This window comes from Myxine glutinosa, chromosome 6 (genome assembly GCF_964187855.1).
Source record: "Myxine glutinosa chromosome 6, kmMyxGlut1.1, whole genome shotgun sequence".
Taxonomy (NCBI): domain Eukaryota; kingdom Metazoa; phylum Chordata; class Myxini; order Myxiniformes; family Myxinidae; genus Myxine; species Myxine glutinosa.
This window is the reverse complement of record NC_136266.1, coordinates 170,866,265-170,890,678: the sequence shown is the minus strand read 5'-3', so window position 1 is coordinate 170,890,678 and position 24,414 is coordinate 170,866,265. Positions and strand designations below refer to the sequence as shown.

General features: G+C 45.1%; 1 protein-coding gene across 1 annotated transcript in view; it reads right to left on the bottom strand.

Annotated features, from left to right (window-relative positions):
• The window catches only part of TPI1 (triosephosphate isomerase 1), a 47,360-nt gene that overhangs the window by 20,766 nt on the left and 2,180 nt on the right, over nt 1-24,414 (bottom strand). Inside the window, exons 2-3 of the mRNA XM_068100419.2 lie at nt 8,093-8,216; nt 7,887-7,971 (exon numbers count right to left, since the gene is read on the bottom strand). Coding sequence (XP_067956520.1) covers nt 7,887-7,971; nt 8,093-8,216 — 209 coding nt within the window. The remainder of the gene's footprint in view (nt 1-7,886; nt 7,972-8,092; nt 8,217-24,414) is intronic.

Sequence of the window (24,414 nt, the reverse complement as noted above, 5' to 3'; positions counted from 1 at the left end):
TGTGTTTCATATATGCCATTAGTACATTTGCTTTGATATTACTTATTGTTTGAGTATAAAATACACTTGCTGCATCACACTATGGCCGTCACGCTACATCATGCAACGTCTGATCTCAGACCATCGGTTTGGTTTCCGACTTGGTCACTCTATCCTAGACATGCTGCCTTCTCTCTCCGGCCAAGATATGGAGGCTATGAATCTCACAAGAGATCAGGACCATCACTCTGGAGATATTTTGATCATGTGACGCAGTCTGGCATGACTCTCAAAAATGTCAACCTACGGCATCCAAGACCACATCCTTTCATGGATTACTGACTTCCTCCAATCTCAGTCAGCATGTTGCTCTCATTGGGATCCTCTCACTCAACTCCTCTTCCTGTCAGGACTGGAGCAGCCCAAGGCAGTGTCTTGGGACCGGTCCTATCTATATAATAATAGCGTAAGGACTCGACTTTGTTATCCCTTTTACGCCGCACCCAGTGACCCGATTCCCACGGCACTAATGGATTTACGATCTACGAACCGCGCTCTTTGTTTATCACGTACAGCCATACTCGAAAAATCTGAATTAGCCGACGTTGGGGCCCAAAAGCATCCGATTAACTGCCGATACGACGCCATCGTATTGGCGTCTGCTGGGTGAAGGCAAAGCAAGCCGTCCGCTGATTGGACAGTCGAAGGCGAAAGCAAGCCGTCCACTGAGTGGACAATCCAGAGCATGCATTTGCGCCGGTGTCGGCGATCGTTGTTCATATACGCACTCTTCATTCTCATCTTTCTTCCTAACTCTTACTCGGACAAGCAAATCCCCTATGCCATCCATAATGGTACACTCTATCCATACACCACATCCTCCCTTCCGTGGATGCTCCACGGGTTTCGGCTAGTTCTTCATTAATCATCTAATTCTCTGGGGAATCCTCCATATCGTTGCTGATGACTTCACCCTCTACCATAGTATCCTTCATCCTTCAGACAGGGAACCATGTCTCAAAACATTGCCTCAAACAGGGAACCATGATTGTCATGGGGCGCGCAAGGCTAACCCCAGCTGTAGCGGGGAAAAATGGCCTTAAAACGATCATTCATTCATTCTTCAGACAGGAAGGTAGGCAGAAGCCTCTTTCCTCTGCAGACCATGATAGAATCATGATGTAGTCCAATAGTCGGAATAAGTCTCGAATCTGAGAAATCCCACACTCTTACCCTTTCTGTCCAAAAGGACCATCTGGCAAACCCTCCCACCTACTTCTTTAAACCTCATGAAGAGGTTCATCCTGCCAAACTTTTGGGTCTCAAAACCCGCTAGGATTTATTATGGACAAACCATTCCCTTGGCGAATACGAACTTCCAGCAATGTACTCGGCCTTCAGCAGCAGCTCAATAAAGTATTGAGCTGGTAAACTTACCTCCACATCCCATTGCTCTCATTCTTTCTCATCCATTTTTCCTCCAAATTTTCCTCCACCCTGCTCTCGGAGTTTGTTTTTTTCATGGTTTCAACTTTGATCTATAGCCATTTGATTTTGATATATAGATCTATAGCTTTGAGCCTTGACTTTGTATGCCCAAAAAATTAAATAAATGGATTTTACTCAAATTTAACATCAAAGAGATCTCGCGAGATCTTGGAGACGGCGGCAGGGATTTTCGAAGCTCCACACGGCCTCCACGTTTTTCGAAGTTAAGTCTGTTCACAATTGTATTTTGTCGAAACTGTATTTATCTTTCGGTGTGTGAAGTTATTGTGTGCAACTTTGGTTGTTTCTCGGTGTTTATCTTTCATAAATTGATCGTCTGTTTGCCGTGTCGTGTCTTGAGGCCTTGTACAGTGTGCACTGTACAACCTTGAGGCTTTGTTTTTCTCTCAGCGGTCCGTCTTTTGTGATCCAATAACTTTCGTTCTCTGTATTCCCAGTCTTTTCACCCATAGCCTACTTCCTTGTGTAAATCTCAACTCAACAAAAACAAACAAAAAAAAAAAAAAACATTTTCCTTCTCTGTTATCATTCGTTTATTCATTCTTATTCGTTCGTTCGTTCTTCGACCACGTGTTTCTCCCCCATTTCCCCAGATAGTTTTCACTCATTAACCTTCAATGTTTACACTTTCCCCTCAAGTTATGTATTCCGTCATATTTTATAACACCTTTTTCTTCTTCTTCTTTAAAAGGCTGCTTTCGACTTGCTCACCAAATCAATTCATCCCAAAAAAAATATCCATCTCCTATAGTGCCTTTTTTCTACATTCCCTAAACTCTCCTGCACTCCATCCTCCATCCAGCGTCCTTAAACGTATTTTTAACTCGAAGGTCACAAGAAACTCATTTTGCAATAAATGTTCGTTTCCCATAAATCGTACACTTTCAAAAATCCAATCTCACCCCTCCCCTCCAAATCGTCCCCATAACCCCTCCCCTCCAAATCTTCCCCATCACCCCTCCCCTCCAAATCTTCCCCATCACCCATCCCTTTCAAATCTCCCCCCTTGCCCCCTCCCTCCTAAACTACCCCCTCACCCCTCCCCGCCAAGACGCCCCCTCGCCCCTCCCCTCCTAGATTCCTGCCTCACCCCTCCCCTCCAAATCTCCCCCATATCCCATCCCTTTCAAATCCCTCCCCTTGCCCCTTCCCTCCCAAACTTCCCCCTCACCCCTCCCCTTCAAATCTCCCCACCCTCATTGCTTCTCAATTTCCCCCCTCTCACTCCCCCTCCTCAAAGCGTCCTCCCCGCTTCTTCCCCCTTCAAACTCTCACCTCCATCTCCCCCAACCTTCTGCCTCGCTCTTCCCCCTCCTCAAATAACACCTCATTGTGGCTCACCCAATCACCATCAAACCTTTTGTCCGCCCCATCCTTCCCTTTCTCCGAGCTATTCTGAAATCTCTGACACACCTTCAACAGCTCTCCCTACCTCTTCCACCTCTTCCACATCTTACCCTACCCCTCCTCCCCCCTGTTCTGTATCTGATGCTCCCCCTTCCTCTTCATTAACGGTATGGACCTCAAACATCCGGGGCCTTCGTTCAAACTTAACTGATCTCTCCATACAGGTTGCTTCTGTCAAACCAGACGTGATCTGCTTAACAGAAACTTTCCTCCTTTATGATGTCTCTGATTCCATAGTATCTCTCCCGGGCTACTCCCTCCTCCGGTATGATAGACCTGAGCCTCGTCCTGGAGGCGGGGTTGCTATCTTTATCAAAAACTCTCTTCCTCACTCGCCCTGCACTGCACTCTCTCCACCTCACCCCCAGGAATACCTCTGGCTACGGCTTCCCCTTCGCTCCCACCTCTTGTTCATATGTGTGTTGTACCGTCCACCAAACAGTGATGACTCCATCTACATCTCGCTGTCTGATGATATGGACCAACTTCTATCTACTCATCCCAACTCTCTCTTCCTCATATGTGGTGATTTCAACTGTCATCATGCCAGTTGGCTGGGTGTGGGTACCTCTCTCACCAGCCATGGCTCCTCAGCAAAGGACTTCTGCGACTCACTGGGACTGACACAATCTGTCAATTTCCCGACCCGGATCTCAGTCAACGGAACATCTTCTCTTCTGGACTTGGTTATGACTAACTTCCCTGAAAATGTCTGCTGCTCTTCTTCTGCTCCGATCGGATCATCTGATCATGTCCTTGTTAAAGTGGACATCTCTCTGACCATCCTCAGGGAGCCTGCTCAGCGTCGACGAGTCTGGCATTTCACTCAGGCCAACTGGCACGGTCTTCAAGCAGCCATCAATCATCTGGACTGGTCTCCCATTTCTACCACCTCTGACATCAACTCATCCTGGGAATTCTTCCAAAGTAAATTGCTCTCTCTCATGCACAGATTTATCCCATCTCGTCTTCAGTTGTCTTACCCTTCCTCCCGTCCATGGTACACGGAATCTTGTGGTGAGGCTGTTGCCCAGAAACAACTTGCCTTCGTCTCCTGGAAAGCAAATCCAACGGAAGGAAATCTCATTTCCTTTCACAAAGCCCGAAACAAGTGTGTGTCCACCCTCAGGAGAGCCAGGAAACAATATCTCTCCGTTCTCAAGACCGAACTCTCTTATCTGTCTCCCTCTTCCAAATCCTGGTGGCGTCTGGTCAAATCCGTTTCTGGTGTTTGTTCCCCCTCCATCCCCTCCCTTACCTCAAACGGCTACACAGCTGACTCCGCACGTGAAAAAGCTGAATGCCTCAACTCTGTGTTTGCCTCTAAATCTTGTGTCCCAAACCCATCCCTCTCTGTACCCACCATACCCAGTCGTACCCTGCTGCTCCTGGACTCCGTGTCCTTTCCTCCTGACAAGGTGGAAAAGTTTCTGTCAACCCTCGACTCTGATTCTGCAACTGGACCCGACGGCATCAGCCCACGGGTCCTAAAATCCTGCTCTGCTGCTCTATCTCACCCTCTCTCTGTTCTCTTCACCCTCTCTTTTGCTCAAGGTCAACTGCCATCTGCTTGGAAATCAGCCAACATCACCGCTTTGCACAAAAAAGGTGCAAAAACAGATCCTAGCAACTACAGACCAATCAGCCTTCTCCCAATTATCAGCAAAGTCATGGAATCCATCATTGCTTCGGATATGAAATCTTTCCTCTTCTCCAATGGCTTGATCTCTGATCATCAATTTGGTTTCAGACCAGGTCACTCTACTCTGGACATGCTGCTTCTGCTGTCTCAACAATGGATGGAGGTCCTCAATGCCAAACAGGAAATTAGAGCTGTCTCCCTCGACATATCACGTGCCTTCGACACGGTCTGGCACCCCGCTCTGCTCACCAAACTCTCCTCCTTTGGTATCCATGGAAATCTCCACGCATGGCTGGCGGACTTCCTCTCTAGTCGTCGTCAACGTGTGGCCCTGAATGGGTTTCTCTCATCTCCTCTTCCTGTTCAGGCTGGAGTTCCCCAAGGCAGTGTTCTGGGCCCCGTGCTTTTTCTGGTCTTCATCAATGATCTCTCTGACTCTCTCGAAAATCCTCTCTATCTCTTTGCTGATGACTCCACTCTCTGCCGCTCCATTCCTCTTCCCTCAGATCGGCAGTCTGCTGCCTCCTCACTCTCTGAAGACCTGGACAAAATCACAGACTGGTCAAACAAGTGGAACATGTCTTTCAATCCTGACAAATCTCACACTCTTACTATGTCTCTCCGAAAAGATCGACTGGACAACCCTCCCATCTACTTTCTCAACAATCCTCTCCAAGAAGTTCTGTCGCTCAAGATTTTGGGTCTCACTATCTGCCATGATCTTTCTTGGGAAAACCACATTTCCAAGCTGGCCTCCAAAGCCAGTCGCCGACTGGGCATCCTCCGTCGTGCGAAGTCCTTCCTCGGCACACCTGAGCTCCTCACCACATACAAGGCTTTCATCCGCAGCTCAATGGAATACTGTTCTCCCCTATGGGCCGGTGCTCCTGCCTCACACCTAGCTCGGCTTCACGCTGTTGAAACCAAAGCTTTCAGAATTATTGGAATCTCCCGCGATGAAGCTATCTCTGAGGGCCTTTCACTCACTCACCGCAGGCAGGTAGGTGGTCTTTCTGTCTTCTACCGACTCCTCTCCGGCCTTGCACCCCCAGCTCTCTCTGTGCTCTGTCCCCCAAATATTCCTACAGGTCGCACAAGATCTGCCAGCAACCCTCTGATGGTTAAACTGCCGAAATCTCGGCTCTCTGCTCACCTTCACTCTTTCATTCCTCTTTTCTCCCGCCTCTGGAACAAACTCCCTCACTCCCTTCAATCCCACTCCTCCCTCCAGGTCTTTAAAACAGCTGTTCACCACCATCTCTTATCTTCCCCCATCCAAAACCTTGATCTTTTCTACCCCCGCTAATTCACCCCAGAGCCACCTTGTTTGAAATTCCAACTTCTTTCCTGGAAGTCCTGGCAGTGTCCATATGTTTTATACCTCTCCCACCGCCCCCTTCCCACGCCCCCCCCCCCCCCCAAAGCCCTCGCCCTCTCTCAGATCTCTCGATGTCTCTCGGTCCCTGCTCTCAAATGTTGTGTTTGTGTCCTTCCCCCTCTCTCCCCATCTTGTCTACCGCTCCCTATGTTATATGTTTTATGTGTCGGTTTGTCTTTCTGTGTGATTAATGTTCGCTCTTTCACGAGCCTCGACCTTGTATACAAAAAAAAAAAAAAAAAAAAAAAAAAAAAAAAAAAAAAAAAAAAAAAAAAAAAAAAAAAAAAAAAAAAAAAAAAAAAAAAAAAAAAAAAAAAAAATGTATCAATTTTTTTATGAAAAGGAATGAATCATCTTTGTGAAGATGTAAAGCTGCAATATATATTCACAAATGTATGGTGACCATGTATGATGAAGATTTACCCTCATTCTACAACATCCAAATGGGCAGCAAACTACAAATGTGGATGCAAGTCCTTTAAAATACATCAGGTCAGGATGATCAGCAGATGTACCAAACTCAATAACTATTGCCCAAGTTGACAACGAAGGATCGGCGACAAATCCGCAAAGCTTGGAAAATCTCAAGGCAACATTTTCACGTCATCCATGGAGATAAAAAAAAAAAAGCATGTCCAAGGTCACAGCAAGATGCGTCACCTGATACTTCAGCACGCACGATCGACAGCAATGGCTGGCATCATGTGCAAGATTCTCAAATTTCCCAACAAAATGAATGAAATGAAGAAACGTGGATTCATCACAGATTCTGAACCAAAATTAGAATACATTTCCGGGAAGCACAGAGGATTAGAGCCAAGAATCGTCGCACCCAATACTCATCCATCAACATCATGGAATCATTTTCTGAGATACTATTCCTGCAAATTGGCAATCTGCTTCAGAAAAGTGCAATCACTAGGGAATATTATGCCACACATGCAAATATTGTGCGGTTTAATTAAAAATAAACATTGTACGAAAAAGTAATTTGCCTCCATTCATGACTGGAGCTTCAAGCAGCTGGAGCATCCTCCTTCTTCTTCTTCTTCTTCTCCCACCACACTCACAGCAACTATCATTCAATTCGACATTTGAATTCCAACCTATGGTGCTGAGGATTTGCCGACTGATTGAAGCAATCAAGATGTGGCTAGAGGAACAATTTGAGAATAGACGCTTTACTGGTATAGGAAGTTCGAAGGACAAATGGAGCAAGAGCGTTGAAGTCAAGGGACGTTGTATCGAAGGTAAAAAAAGATGGCATGTCTTGTACCATTTTGAGCACATTGTTCATCCAAGTTGTTGACTGGCATTCGTGAAAAATCATTTCAATTTTATGTGCAAGGATTTTTGAGTAACTGCATGGTGTCCTCGTATTCTACATCAAAACAATACACACCACCTACATTACTTTTTCTACATCACTAAAGCTCAACAAAAAGAACGAGCAAAAGCAAACATGTAAACAAAGGTTTACAAGCAAAATACTTGGTAAGGGGGGGAGGAAGAATAAATAAATAAATAAATAAAAAGGAAGAAGAAAACAATATGGATGCAGATCTTTCCTAACACATACTTTTGCATGATTAAATAAATAAATAATTTGATTATAAAAAATATATATATATAACCACCTTTAGAGGCCATTTTTCCCCGCAAGCGGGGGTTGGCCTTTTTCGGGAACCGTGGTTGTTGTTGTTTTTTGGTCCCCTTTTTGAAGCAATGTTTTACGGCCGGATGCCCTTCCTGACGCCAACCCTTTTTGCCGCCTTTAACGACAAACAGGGAATTACCAGTGAACTGGTACTCAATTAGCCGACCTCGGAAGGATGACAGGCTGAGTCAACCCCCCTGGCGTTAATTCAGCGATCGACCGGGATTCGAACCCAGGATCCTAGGATCCTAGGATCCTAAGCCGGCACCCTAGCCGCTAGCCCAACACCAACAAGCAATTATTGAGTTTCATACCTCATCGGTCTCTCCAAAGACATGTCGGCGCTCCGAGTGCCCAAGAATGACCCAGGAAGCTCCACAATCCTTTATCATGGCAGGACTGTGAATGACCCAAACAAACATGGCACAACACTCAGGTCAAGATGTCACGGCTCAAAGTGTTCAAGACAAACAAACATCAAGCAGTCGGTCATAAATACACTATTGAAGTCTTACATCACCTGATTTCTGCTGTGAAAGCTCCTTTGGAAACTTTGTAACAATTCTGTGCAGAGACACCGATTTTAGCATTCAGCTTTTGACGAGCAAAATCAATGTAGATCGGAGGAGCACCGCAGACGACCTCTGTGGATCATGGTGACAAGGAGGTGACAGCCCGTAAGTTTAATGTGACACCCACGATATATAGAATCAAATCTCATTGATCTTCTCAAATCACCAGATATTGCTTATGGGGTTCATACTATGGGAGCAAACAGGAGTTCGTTACACAAGTAGAAAAATGAAAATCGATAGTTGAAGATGTCAGAATTTAAGACACCAAACAAATATTAGGCCATAATGCCCAATGCTCTGTATTAAATCTTCCACTTGTAAAAAAAAAAAAAAATAAGTATTACAACTTCACATTCATCTTCGTTCGTATGCAGTACAAGATTGCGTGGTAGCATCATTGGCTGAGGGTGTGGCTGCGCTGCTGATGTAATGCACCCTGCTGGTTAGGGCAGGAATTTGGAATTAGGCCTTGGTGCCAGAGATAGCTCGGCTACTCTTCATGAAGGACACCATGGCATCTTTCACGTCCACCAACAAATGCTGGCAGATGGAACGCCCGTTTAAGGCCAATCAGAGGGACAGCACACACATTGATGAATCACCATGGTGACAGTTTATAGCTGGGTCAGGATTTGAACCCAGGCAAGACAGCTCAGAGGTAAGTGTGCGTACCCTCCTTGAGGCCATACTGTCAGCCCTTCACATTCATGATATCCAAACAAGCAGAAACCAAACAAAGAATCCAAACAAGATTCTTTTTGTATACCAAGACTTGTATAAGAGCCGACACATTGTTGTATCTGGATTGGATTATTATTCAGACAGTTGCATCACATTTTCATTGGCTTTGTTTGGGTCGAGTGTTATTCATGATGAGGGACCCTGTAAAATCTAATCATATCTAAAATATTAGTAAGGTTTAATCAAGCCCATCAGAATGCACAGTACATCAGTATACATGACAATCAAGTGTTACGTTACGTTATGTAATGAAGCATTAAGTTGTGAAAATTACTAAATGATAGTGTTGCGTAATTTTTGACTAGCCTTATATTGGGGTTAAGCAGTGTGTGACTGTGTAACAATTCAGCTCGTTCTGATATAACCATGGAGAGGGCGACATGGATAAGAGGTGTCGAGTCAATTATTTAAATAGTGCACTAAATGCGTGTTTCTCTTTCGTGCTGTTCAGCTTTTAAGAGTGCTTTCGATGCGTTTCAAAATCGGCACTTTTTTTTTTTGATACTACGTCGAAGCGCATGAAAGGGCTAATACATAAATATACAAGCGTTACGCCAAGGTCCCCGTTGGTGAAGTGATGAGTTGACAAAGTGGAAGAGGCAAGGCGGCCATCTTGGATTTTGACGTGGCGACCCAATTTTCAATAGCGTTCTCCCTTAGGCGTAGATACACGCACACACCAGATTAGAAGTTAGTAGTTCGTTTATTTTTCAAGATATTGCGCTCACAAGGTTCAGACATATATATGGTGGCGGCCATCTTGGATTTTGACGTGGCGACCCAATTTTCAATAGCGTTCTTCCTTATGCCTAGTTACACCCACACACCAGATTAGAAGTTGGTACTACGCTTTTTTCAAGATATTCCGCTCACAAGGTTCAGACATACATGGCGTCAGACATACATGGCGGCGACCATTTTGGATTTTGACGTGGGTTGCACCCACACACCAAATTAGAATTCGGTCATTCGGTCCTTCGCTTACGCACGCACGCACGGAAAACCATAGTCCCCCTTTCGCTCCGCGATGCGACGGGGGACAATAATAAGGGGAGCAGGAGACAAGAGGAGAAGAGAGAGAGGGAACAGGGACATCAGGAGATCTGTGGAAGAGAGAGCGCTGGGGAGGCGTACACGGGATAAACAAGATGGAGACTACAAGGACTTTCAGGAAAGAGAACAGGGAATTTGAAGGAAGTGGGTTTGTGGTGTATCAACGGGGGTAGAAAAAAGTTCAAGGTTTGGGATGGGGGAAGATAAGAGATGGCGGTGATCAGCTGTTTTGAAGGCCTGGAGGGAGGAGTCAGATTGAAGAGAGTGTGGGAGTTTGTTCCAGAGGTGGGAAAAAGAGGAATGAAAGAGTTAAGGTGAGCAGAGAGTCTTGATTTTGGCAGTTTCACCAGAAGAGGGTTTCTGGCAGATCTTGTGCGACCTGTAGGAATATTTGGGGGGCACAGCACAGAAGCACACACAGCACAGACAGCACAGATGACAGAGCAGGGGGTGCAAGGCCGGAGGAGTCGGTAGAACACAAAAAGACCACCAAACTGCCTGTCCCCCTCCATTTTATTTTTCAAACTTACAAGGAATCATTCATGGTTGAGTATTTATAAAAGATAAACAAAAAACCAAGAAACCGTGGACAAAATTAATCAGTACAATACCACGCACTTAAAGAGGCTTCCCAACCCAGTTTTATTTTGGTTTACAGGTTCAAAGGATCTTGGAGGAGCTGCGACAACACAAATCGCAAACACATTAATATTGTTGCGGATATGAGGACTGTATTTTTTTTTGATTGTGTGCTTTATTATTATTATTATTATTGTTATTCTGCGCCTCCTGCCTCCGGAGCTGTGTAAAGGTCAAAGGGCGTCCCATAATTAGTCCACAAGCATACACGTCAGCCAATCATAGAATACCCCTGTTCGATAGTTATATCTTATTCTGTGTTTTAGGGTAAGGCGGTGTCTCCCATTAATAGAAGTACTCCATTGCACCAAGTGAAAGAGATAGATTCCCTTCATTCCCATTCCCAAAACCTCCATTCCCCCTTTTCGTCAATTGCCAACTGCATTTTGGGCGGTTTTCCCTTCATCCGCCATTGACCACGAGGCAGGGTTGGGGAAGAAAGGCGGGTCCCCACCTCGTCATAGAGGGGAGGAGTGAACCAGCCCTTGCCGACCAACCCAGAACGAGGGGTTGGCTTTAGAGGGCGGAGAGAGAACGTTTTGGGGAGGTTCGCAAAGGGTCAAGGGTGGGGCTTATATAACCCGAGGCAGAGGCCCCCAGAGGGAGTCGAGGAGGGAGGAGATCAGAAGACAGAAAGGCCTTGAGTTGGACTAAGCAAGAGAGGAAGTTGTTGGACTGGGTGGGACTAAGAAAGAGAGAGAAAGAGTCCTGAAGCTTGTGAGGGAAGGAGAGAGAACCCGTCACACCAACCCCCCACCAGCCGCGTTGGCTCCACCAAGCGTTCACCTCCACCAAGCTCCGCGTTGGCTCCACCAAGCGTTCACCTCCACCAAGCTCCACGTTGGCTCCACCAAGCGTTCACCTCCACCAAGGCTCCACCAAGCTCCGCGTTGGCTCCACCAAGCGTTCACCTCCACCAAGCGTTCACCTCCACCAAAGCTCCACCAAGCTCCGCGTTGGCTCCACCAAGCGTTCACCTCCAGCCATCCACCTCCTGCGATTCCTGTCATCATTCCCCGCGTGAGTCTGTCTTTTGTTTGTTCTGTCCTGGGTTAATTAAGACTGTAGGTAAGCTAGTATTTTCACTGTGTCACCTGCGTCTTATGTGCTGTAAATAAACGTGACTGCTTTCTTTTTGCTTATGTGTGTAAATAGTAAATAAATTTAGTAGTATTTCCAAACCTTTCTTTGCCTTCGTCTTCCTCTTTGCATTCGTCGTTTTAGTCTTTTCCCTCATTGAGCAGCCGCGGTGCGATCCGGCCAACGTTTGGGTGGAATCGGGTTCTAATCGGGGAATAACTGTTCGGTCGCGGTAATACCAACCGCTCGGTAAAATAACATCTTTAACCGCGTCCGCAACAATATACAATATATAGACGAGTACAAGAGATGATGCCAGATTTGCCTTCCGACAAAAACAAGCAATGAACTTGGGTGAAGTGACATCACTTCATGGAGCAGCTAATACAAGCGAGGCAATCTTTTATGACATCACTTCCTCTCCGCACTTGTTGGGGCAATTGAGGAATTTCCTCGTCACCAGGAAACCAACCTTTGGGATTTGTCCATGCTCTATCCCTTGAATGCTGAGCGTCAGAGTAAAGAAGCAGCAATGCATCATTAGTTAAAGTTTTTGGTACGACACGGTCAGGGTCGGAATCAAACTGCCAAACTTCCGGACTCGGAGCGGATGCTCTAACCGTCATGCCAACGAGTCTGGTTAAAAGGTGTAAAGTAGATTGTCACAAAATGTAAAGTGAGCTTCAAAAAAAAACAAAAAAAAAAACTAGATGTTATTCATAGAATACTTACCCTGTGCAGTCAACTTATTGCGAGCCAACTCTTCTGTTTTTGAACATTTTTTTTTTCTTTGATCGAATATGGCTGACAGACCACATCAGCAATGACATCATAAATTTATATTCTCTAATATAATTGTTGCACAGATCACACTCAATACATTTCAAATTGATCAGACTAAGCGTTGTCCCTGTCGAATTATGATGTCATAATTATGGCACCAATGACGTCAACAACACCTATGCCCCATATGGAGTTCTTTACAATGAGCCATGTTTCAATTTTTTTTCCATGCAGCGGTGTTGGAGATACAGTATAGAGGTGCAACATTTTTCGGTTTTTCCGAGATAGCGCCTGTACCACATGACCTATGACGTCATGATTAGCATTAAAATATTCTCAAGGAGGAGGCGTTCCGATGGTGAAAAATTCGTGTCCATCAGACCAATAGTTGCTGAATTTTTTTTACTAATGATCGGATGGATAAGTGTTGTATTTGTCGAATTATGACGTCATAAAGGCACCGATGACATCATGAACATATCTGATTCCCCATGGGGAGTAGGTGACAATGAGCCATGTTTCAATTTTTTCCATGGAGTGGTTTCAGAGACAGAGGTGCGAAGTTTTGCCAAGATGGCGCCTGTACCACGTGACCTATGACGTCATAATAATTAAAATATTCTACAGGAGGTGGCGCTCCTATGATGAAACTTTCATGTCAATCGGACCAACGGTTGCCGAGAAAATGAATTTTTAAAATGCAGACACGGCACGCACACGCAACTGAATACTTAACCCCGTTTTGATTTGCGAGCGCATGGTAATAATATAAATAAATTAAATTGCAATATTTAATGGCGCAATACATAGGAAAGCTGAACTGAAACATGGAAGGCAGAATAAACTAAAAAGTACACAAAAATCGAGTTTATGAACACACACAAGGACATACCCATATGTCCAACATGGCCTGGAATAGATGAGATAAATCTGTCAAAATATTAATCTACATTGTCGTCTACGATTTACTCGACCCAAAATTGAATGAATCACAAACATGCCCAAAGAAACTTCCAAAGTGTATAAACTATGATGGAAAATTGGTCTTCGTTAAGGCTAGTGTCAATCGGCGTCGGCGAAGAGGTACAATATGAATTGTATCGGAATCACGTATTCTCTCTGCAAGATGTTATTGGTGAGACCGAGTAAAGACTGGGCAAACGGCTCCATGACCACGACCTCAATCTATCCGGACGTCTATGCAGTGAAGTACCGTGGCAGTCCTTGAAGGTATTTTTCTCCATTTCAGCACCACGGACAGTCAAAAGCATAAATAACAAAGGTCGATCATCAGGATCAGCACCTTGAACCCCCCACATGATTAAAGCGGGATTTTTTATTCATTTACACCTCTCGTCTATCAATTTTTGTATGTACACACACTCGCACAATTAATGCACTCGAGACAAGAATGAATGAATGAATGATCGTTTTAAGGCCATTTTCCCCGCTAGAGCGGGGGTTAGCCTTGCGGGCCCCATGACAATCATGGTTCCCTGTTTGAGGCAATGTTTTTATGGCCGGATGCCCTTCCTGACGCCAACCCTTAGTCGCCTCTTACGATGCGCAGGGATACGGTGTACCTATTCTAAACCGGGGTACACACCGGGAAATGCACGAGACAAGGAACACAAATAAGGAGAGCACACATGTAATCCAATCCTTCAAGCTTCAGTGTATTTGAAACCTCGACCCTTCAAGAATGTTAACTCAGGGTGACATTTCAAGAATCAGAATGCCATATGCTAAAATTAGCTCAGCCTTTTGCACTTGCCACTGGATGGTGGAAGAGGCTATCACGATCTTCCGTTTCATTTCAGCAACTACCTTTTGCATACGTTCGCATCAGCGTGGTAAATCAGACGGTCACATAAGATAACTGGGATCAAGTCAAGGTAAGTATGAAAAGCAAACTTGTAGTTTCGTTCGCATTGACTACTTTGAAAGATAGCAAGAGAGCAAACTAAGGCAACAGCCGATTTCAGTATGAAAACTCAAATTTGTCAATGGAGTGAATGAAGAATGAATGAAATGAATGAATGAATGAATGATCGTTTTAAGGCCATTTTCCCAGCTAGAGCAGGGGTTAGCCTTGCGGACCCCATGACAATCATGGTTCCCTGTTTGAGGCAATGTTTTTATGGCCGGATGCCCTTCCTGGCGCCAACCCTTAGTCGCCTCTTACGATGCGCAGGGATACGGTGTACCTATTCTAAACCAGGGTACACACCGGGAAATGGAGTGAATGAAGAATGAGCAAATATTCTTTTCACCCAAAAATAAATATGTCTGGCTTAAAAATACCACATAATATGTCTAAAGGCACTTTTAGATTTCAGCTAAGTCTTGGTTAAAAGACAAACATGGCGAAACAAATCGAACAATACGAACAGCTCTTTTTACTTGCCAGTCTCATTAAAGTGAATTCAATAAGGCAAATGGTGAATGGCTCAATTATATTCAGATCTATCTGCCTGAAGTCCTTCCTGTAGATCCATAGTTCTTCATTGCAAACTCTAAATGGATATTTTGCTTCCACCCCATGCCAAAGCCTTTTTTTTTTTAAAGGATAATTTTATGTCGTTCTCAGTTTCATAGCCACATGTACCGCAGACATTTTGTGGGTACTGTGGTGCTGCACCATCAACTTCCTGAAGTACATTCCCATAACTATTTGCTGTAGATTTGAATTTTTAGTAATGAAATGTGCACTTGTGATGACAGCAACTCCTTATCCTCATCCTTATCCTTGCAAAGCAGCAGTTCATACCATTTATAGGTAGTGCAATTCCAGCATCGGCAGTGGATAAAAAACACTAACATACACACTTCTCCTTTTACCAACTAATGCAAAAATCCATTTAAAAATTTCTTGCAGACCTGGACCAAAACACAAACTGTTTATTTATAATAACCCTCACAGCCTGAAGAGCCCCCAATATCCCATCCGTCCCCTTCCCAATATGATAAATAATAAATATCATGTGAAACTTACCCTGTACAATGTATAAGCCCCAGATTTGTCCCTCACAATGCTGTTCAGAAGAATCCAATCCAGATACACAATCCAGATACACAATCCATTCAATGGTAATGATTTGTTGGGGGTTTGTGTAACACACGTCCTTCTACCGACCCACCTGGTTGGGGGTTTGTACTACGACCAGGTGCCCGTTTGGCGAGCTGAGAAAGTTCTCAAAGTCTTTCGTTGTGCTGAAGAACATCCCTTTCTCTCAGGTACTTTTCCACGTGTTTTTGGCTTCTTTTAGAAGCTTGGTGAAACATTACAATTCACAATCCTTATCCCAGACACAAAATACATTTTATTTTGCCCAAAAATCTTCAGCTTCCTGGAATTTCTGCGCATGCACACCAAGCATTTTGGGGCTGATTGCTTAATTTTGAAAGTGCAGTATTATCTGCTCCATGTTTTGTACAAATTGTAGCATGAAAAAGCAAACGTTGCAACCACATTCACATCAATTATCATAATATGTATTTGTTTCGTGGTAATCAACATAACGAAGGTTCATTTCAAAAGGTAGTTTATCCATGTGTGTTATGCATACAGGAGCTCTTCCATTACACTCCACGTCTCCACAACTGTGTTCACGCTCGTGGTTTCCACATCTGAGGATCAAAGCCAGGTTTGGCCTTTGCCTGGATGGCCTGACACACACTTGAGATCATTGCTCAACATAAATGAGCAACGTAGCAGTAGAAAGGGAACCTGGACAGAGTTGTGCAACTCTGTTTCAACCAAGATGGTAACTGCTAGGGATTTGAAACAGCAGTCAACAATAACCACAAAATCTGAAAGGGGAACACACCATATGAGAAATGGCAGAGAATATAGGCCAAATTTGACATTCCACATTAAATTAAGGATCCAGGCTTAATAAATATAAAGTCACCCTCCGCAAATTTAAACTCAACTGTCACCACCATCCTTTTATCAACTGTGTAACTCTGTCTGAGTACATCTTGAGAGCAATTTCCTACAGGATTTCAAGTCTGCTGCCCACTGCAACATGACGGTCTCATTTTCACAAATGAGGTTTACAACTCCCACTGAAACCTTCTCACCCTTCTCCTACAATTCCTCTCCTTGTGTTGTACCACTGTTTTCACTTTGCCCCATTATCTGTTGATCCACTGCCCATGTCTGCTCTTCCATGAGCCTCAACAGCCGTTTAACATTAAAGGGTCAGGAGGTATAGATATGTTCATGATTGCGTCGCAACTAAGTTACACACACAATTAAACCAAAAATCAGTAAAAGCAGTACAACTCAGAGGTGCAATACAGAACATGAAAGAGAAATAAGAGATTGCAGACCCTCACCAGGATGTGTTTTTATTGGTTTTTAATGATTTTGTGTTAAAACAAATATGGCGGCCGAACCATGTGACCAATGACGTCATCATAATATTTTTTTTCTCCACCAATTTATCCCTAGATGATGCTCAAGAAATTTCATCTTGATCAGACGAAGTTTTGTACTTGTCGAATAAAGGCCGTCATAATGGATATATAGAGGTGCAGAGTTTTTCCAAGATGGCGCCCGTACCGCGTGACCTATGACGCCATAATTATCATTAAAAAATTATACATGAGGAGGCGTACCTATGGTGAAACTTTCCTGTCAATCGGACCAACAGTTGCAGAGAAAATCATATTTATTCTGTGCGGACAAACAAACGGACAAATGCAATACCCTCTCCTCTGGCGATGGTAATAAGATGTAAATTAATTGCGTTGTTAAGCAACCAGCATGTCTGGTGAGAGAGGATGAGGTTTACGCCAGACTAAAAATAAACTACATTACAAACTACATGAGACTACTAATGAAAGGGTCCACACCCTGACCAGCTTGTTGCAGAAGGGCCTTAATTTTGCCATCACTCCCCGATTTGTTCCGAAAGACACCATTGTATCACGGGTGGAATCTGCGATGATGAATCTTGATAACACCACCAAGAACGAAATCAGATCACGTGTGGCTGCTGTTTTACTTCGCCCTCCGCAATTTTCACGCAACAATTTCAATTTGGACCTGAAAGAACAACAAGCTTTACGAGAGTTACGCAACATGGACGATGTGGTGTTCTTACCAGCGGACAAAGGACGGGCAACGGTGCTCATGGATCGTCTTGTATACACGAACAAAATGCAGGATATGTTGGCTGACCAAAGTACTTATGAACGGTTAACCGCAGATCCAACGAAGAAGGAGGAACGAAGGTTAAACTCAATGCTTGCCAGATTAAAAGCGACTGGGAGATTATCAGCTGCGGCATACAAACGTCTGTACAGCAGTAAGGGCGTGGCTCCCAGGGCATACGGGCTACCGAAAGTGCACAAAGAGGGATTTCCGCTACGGTTAATCGTTTCCTGTATTAATGGTCCATCATATGCGCTATCCAAGTTTTTGGCAAACATTTTGAAGCATTTGGTGGGGACGACAGAGCGAACCGTACACAATAGCACAGCATTTGCTGAAAGAGTGAAGCAGCTCACCATCGAGGCACACGAGACCATGGTTTCGTTTGATGTTGTGTCTTTATTTACCAACGTGCCCATAGCCCTGGCGATTGAGGTGGCAGACCGGCGTTTGATGGAGGATGATCGATGGAAAGAGACTGCGGGAGCTTTAAGCCCGATGGACGTCTGTGACATGCTTTCTACCTGCCTCTCTTCCACCTACTTTGTATTTAATGAGGTATATTACAAGCAGGTTTATGGCACCGCCATGGGTTCCCCGGTATCGGCTGTGATTGCCAACATGGTGATGGAGGATTTGGAGGAACGCACCATTCCAGCCCTGTTAGTGCAACCACGTGTTTGGTTCCGGTACATGGATGACACATTTGTCATCTGTCATTCTGATGAGGTGGGCATCATCCATGAGACCATAAATAAAACTTTTTCCTCCATTAATTTCACCATTGAAGAGGAGAAAAATGGAGCCCTTCCCTTCCTGGATACACTCGTAGCAAGGGATCCCAAAGGAGCCTTAAAGGTAACGGTGTACAGAAAACCTACACACACTGATCGCTACCTTGATTTCAAGTCTTGCCATCCAATGGAACACAAAAGATCGGTGGTGCACACCCTCTCAAAAAGAGCACGTGATTTACCATCTACCTTTGAAGACAAGATGAGTGAGGTGGACCATCTTCAAAATGTGTTAAGGGCAAATGGCTATCCTGACAGCTTGCTACCCAACAGGAAAACGATAAGGGCTTCCCCACACAACAGGCTGAGACCGCGAGAACAACCAAAGGGTTGGTGTGTTCTCCCTTTTGTACCGGGGGTTTCACAGAGGGTCGGCAGAATTTTGAAATCGGCAGGAGTGAGGGTGAGTTTCACACCGGTTTTCACCCTTCGCCAAGCCCTTATGAGGGTCAAGGACAAGCTTCCGAAGAAGGATAGGTCAGGGGTGGTATACGTGGTGCCCTGTGGTTGTGGAGCTGAGTATGTGGGTGAAACCGGGAGGACCTTAGGTCAACGTATTACTGAACACCAAAAAGCATTTGAATGTAATTATCCTAGCAGATCTGCTATTGCCAAACATGGCCTTAAGGAAGGCCACACACCTTTATGGGACAGGGTTGATATTTTGGGCTCCACACCCAACAGAAACAGAAGACGTGTTTTGGAGGCTTGGCACACAGAAGAAACTGTTACCTCGATCACACAAGAGGTCGTTGACTTACCGGTAGCGTTTGACCCACTCTTGTGTAAACGAAGCAGGCATTCCGTACTTTGAACAACGAGTCCACATAATATATCACACAAGGTTTTTATTCGGACAAATTGCCCCCTCCCACCTCCAATCCCTCCAACCCACCCCTCTCCCACACCCCCCCCCCCTCCACTTCCAACCCCCTCTGGTTCCCCCCCCCCCCCCCATTTTATCCCCCCTAAAACCAACCTCCTTCCCGCATTCACCTTTACTGCATAGGGCCACATGTGATGATCTTGATAATGTGACAATTTTATTTTGTCTTAAAAATTTATGGCTTTAATATATTTACAGTTTTAATTTAATTTACAATTTAATTGTTTGCAAGTTTAACTTTTGATTAAATGTAATGATTGTTCTGGATTTTCTCAACACTTGCGTTATAATCCAGCATTGCTTACAGGATTATTTTGAGCTGTTAATATGCGGTTGATTTTTGAATTTGGTCGGTAACGTCTCCGTTCACGAGAGCGGTGTGATACGGTTTCATTGGCTGCCCAGCATTGCCCACCCCCACTTTGCATATACCCCGCCCACTGTGCATGTAAGGGGATGTTGAGATGATTTTATCACTCTTGAGGAAGATTAACGGAGGCGTGTGGCTTCACATGTTGTTAATCGAAACGTTGAGTCATTGTTTGTTCAATTAAAGGTTGGAGATCTTACCATGGAGTCATTTGGATATACTCCCAACCGCAAATCTTTGCTTATATATATATATATATATATATATATATATATATATATATATATATATATATACAGTCACGTGAAAAAGTAAGTACACCCCATGTAAAGTTTTGACTTTTCCAACATATTTCAACATACAGCTATTTGATCTTCATTTCAACAATATTGATAGATAAAGGTGATATAATATAACAAATATCATGAAACATTTACATTTTGTAGTCCATTGTATAATTTAAATAAACATAAATGCAAATTTCGCATGTGGAAAAAGTAAGTACACCCCTACATTTATCACTACTTCAAACACCTAAAAGTAGAATCAGGTGCAACAGCTCAGGTGCAAATGATTAGAACATCGTCAGAGAGGATCTTGGAGGAACCTGTCTTATTTAAACCTCAGACATTTAGTTTGGTTTGCTCTTTGTTGTTGAAGTGTGTGGTGTCACCATGCCTAGATCAAAAGAGCTCTCTGAGGCCTTCAGAAAGAAGGTTATAGATGCCTACGAGTCTGGGTAGGGATATAAAAAGATCTACAGATAATTTGGTGAGGCGAGCGCAGTGAGCCGAGCCAAGCTAGTATATATATATATATACAGTGGGACCTCTAAATCCGAATTTAATTCGTTCCAGCGGCAGTTCGGATTGGGAAAAGTTCGGAATTAGAAACTATTTTCCTCATAAGAAATAATGGAAAGTGAATTAATCCGTTCCTGGACCCCAAAAACCCATTATCAAGACACTGTTAACTGCAAATACACATGATTCAAGGTAAAATAAGATGAGTAAATGCCCTAAATATCAAATAATAATAATAATAAAAACAAGAAATAAATGTACAAACATGAAAATAACTGCATTTACCTTAGTGGAGAGTTCTGATGGTGCATGTGGAAGCTGGAGAGAAGGAAGGAGAGGGTTTTATTGCTTGGAAGGTGAGGCACCTTTCCAAGCTAACATCAGATGACTGTGCTTCTGGTGTTTGCTCTCTTTGTCTCTTAACACCACTTGTAGAGGGTTGGGGCTCACTAGGCTTGCTTTCTTTAGAGAACCACCTCTCCAAAGTTGCCTGGTGTTGGCGACTTTTCTTAATTTTTCTGAAGTGGTCAATCACATTGTCACTGAACAAGTTCATGCTCCTGTTAACCACTGCTTTATTAGGGTGCCACTTTTCAACAATGGCCTGTTTTAGACCAATGGAAGCACAGTTCTCCAATTTCAGCACTGGAAATATGAACGCTATGTTGGCGGTTCGGTTGTAGAAATACATTCGGAATTAGGGACAAAATTTTCTCGAATTTACGGTTCGGAATTAGAGTAGTTCGAGATGAGGGGCGTTCGGAATTAGGGGTCACTACTGTATATATATATTTTAAAGCCAATATCAAGACATCACGTGCAGCTCATTAAAATCATCCCGTACCCCTTGGCTAATCACTGACAGTCAAAACGGCTGTTCAACAGCTGTGCTATGAAGTGACCATTGAAGGTTCAAGTGACCATCCGTGACCGTTTTGTCTGACAGTGAGGACACTATTGTCCACAAATAAGTTCACACATTTACTACACGCAGTGTTATTGTTGATATTTAAAGGTTTCAAAGGTGGTAAGTTTCTTTTGCGTTTCAGTATATATATATATATACTAGCAGAGGTACCCGGCTTTGCACGGGAGTGGGAGGAGGAGGGGAGGGGGAAGAAGAGGGGAGGGGAACGGGGGGAGGGGGGAGGGGGAAGCGGGGGAGGAGGAGGGGAGGGGGAAGAGGAGGGGAGGGGAATGGGGGGGGAGGGGGAAGGGGGGGGAGGGGGGGAGGGGAAGGGGGGAGGGAAGGGTGCGGGGGGTGCCCAGGGGAAGAAGGGCCCCTCCCCTCCCCCTCCCCCCCCTTTCCCCTCCCCCCCCTCCCCCTTCCCCTTCCCCCTCCCCCTCCCCCCCTCCCATCCCCTTCCCCCTCGTTCCCCTCCCCTTCTCTTCCCCCTCCCCTCCTCCTCCCCCTTCACACCAGGGGGGTTGACTCAGCCTGTCATCCCACCGAGGTCGGAAGTCGGAACTCATTGTCGTCAAATAAATGTAGCCTGTATGTTTCACTCTTTGTCACATGCCGTTGGTCCCATGTCAATCGGATGAAGTTGAAAAATTAACGTTACGAAGGTTCTCTGGGACGTACTGATTCCGAATAATGAAGTTGAAAAATTAACGTTCCGAAATACGCTAATTACGCTAACAGAAGCGCTGGAGGGAGCACTGCGCTCCCTCCCTTAGATTCCCTCCCTCTTCTGCTAGCGCTAATTACGCGTAACACACTAATTTTAAAACCCGAAGTTTTTTTAATTTTAAGGTGTGCTGTAGTCAGAAGCGCTAGAAGCGCTGCGCTCCCTCCCTTCGAATCCCTCTCTCTTCTGCTAGTGCTAATAATACGCTAATTTTAAAACCCGAAATTTTTTAAATGTTTATGTCTCCGTGACATTCCTGGGACCAATCCCGAGTCGAACAGTACTTTCCGCTCGCAAATCCGTCCACGGGTTCTCGAGATCTTAGAGATCATAGATAGAGGCCAACTCTACTTTATATATATAGATATATATATATATATATATATATATATATATATATATATATATATATATATATATATCTGTAAGAAATAGTAGAAACTCCACAGTACGAGCAGGGCGTCTCATTTGCATTGAATAAATAATCGTTAGATTAAATAAGACGCGGCCGTAGCTTCAGGACGTCGATCTTTAATTGTCGACAAGCTTTCGACCAACAAAGGTCTTCTTCTGAGTCGGCCCCAAGTTCAACGGAAGTGAAGCGGCAAATATTATATATATATATATATATATATATATATATATATATATATATATATATATATATATATATTATTATGTCAGTAGGGTAGAGCAATATCTAGAGTCAGGTAGATCTGAATAGGTAACATGCTTCGTCTGTCGCGATAGGGAATCTACCTTGTATTAAGTTCTGTGTGTTTAGTCCGGTTTGTCGGGTAAGAGTATAACTGTGAACATACGAGGATGTTCGGGTGTTAGATTGTGTAGGGATTAAGATAAACCCCTGTGTGTCAAACCTGGTAGCCAAACCTTTGTCCCTTATGGCAATGCATACCCATATAAACACTTAGACAGGGCCTGTAGTGCATACAGTAATTAAATTCCTTCCCCTGACAATGACTTTGAAGAAAACGGGCAGGAAACCAGGCCAGGACACTGCCGATGATGGCTGCCGCCGGTCGCATCACGAACTTGCATAGCAACATGCCCAGGAGGCCTGTGATTGGAGGGAAGTCGCTGGAGGTTCGGTACAAGGCACTGATTGGGTGGCACGCCAAGGCTGACATTGTAACCCAGATTATATAAGGGTGCGCCGAAAGACATTTTCTCTCTGGCGCAGCTCTAGTTTTTGGGTTCTTCGCTGCCTCTTGTGCTGCACGTCCCTCTCTCGCTGTCTCGACGCTGCACGAAGTCTTGTGCTCTCTGCGCTTCCCTTCTTGGTCTTGAGAGGTCCTGTTGGTCATTGTTCACCATCTGCATGGTGCTTGGAGCGGTGCTCAGTTCTTTCGGTGCTGTGAACGGGCGGGACCTCGTGTGCGAACGGAGATGGCGTTGGCTCGGGCCTAGCAAAGCGTGCGAGGCGGACGGAGGGTTCCTCCACGCCGGAGTTTGGAGCCAAGTGGGGACAAGACGACGGACAGATAAGATCGCACACCACATACACACCATAACGAACGGTCCTTTTTGTTAATTCATCCCTGTGTGGCGTATTCGAAGTGAGGTGTGTGTAATCCCAACTTAGGACTTTTATTTAGTATCACGTTTTCCTGTCCCTACCTTTTATTACAATAAACCCTTGTATTATTTTTCATTCCCCACAAATCTGGTTTTGTTTGAGATAGTTCGCCTTCCACAGGTACGCGCTTTTACCGCAGCTTCCTCTTCCCTTCTCCTTCCCACGCTACAAAAGCAAAATCCATATTTGAGCATCGCATCCAGTAATTCCGTTCTGGTCCATCCGCGAGGCCTGGTATTCCCTCTGCAGAGACGCCCGCCCTCGGCAATGACGCCCGCCCTCGGCAATGACGCCCTCCCTCGGCAATGACGCCCTCCCTCGGCAATGACGCCCTCCCTCGGCAATGACGCCCTCCCTCGGCAATGACGCCCTCCCTCGGCAATGGCGCCCTCCCTCGGCAATGGCGCCCTCCCTCGGCAATGGCGCCCTCCCTCGGCAATGGCGCCCTCCCTCGGCAATGGCGCCCTCCCTCGGCAATGGCGCCCTCCCTCGGCAATGGCGCCCTCCCTCGGCAATGGCGCCCTCCCTCGGCAATGGCGCCCTCCCTCGGCAATGGCGCCCTCCCTCGGCAATGGCGCCCTCCCTCGGCAATGGCGCCCTCCCTCGGCAATGGCGCCCTCCCTCGGCAATGGCGCCCTCCCTCGGCAATGGCGCCCTCCCTCGGCAATGGCGCCCTCCCTCGGCAATGGCGCCCTCCCTCGGCAATGGCGCCCGCCCTCGGCAATG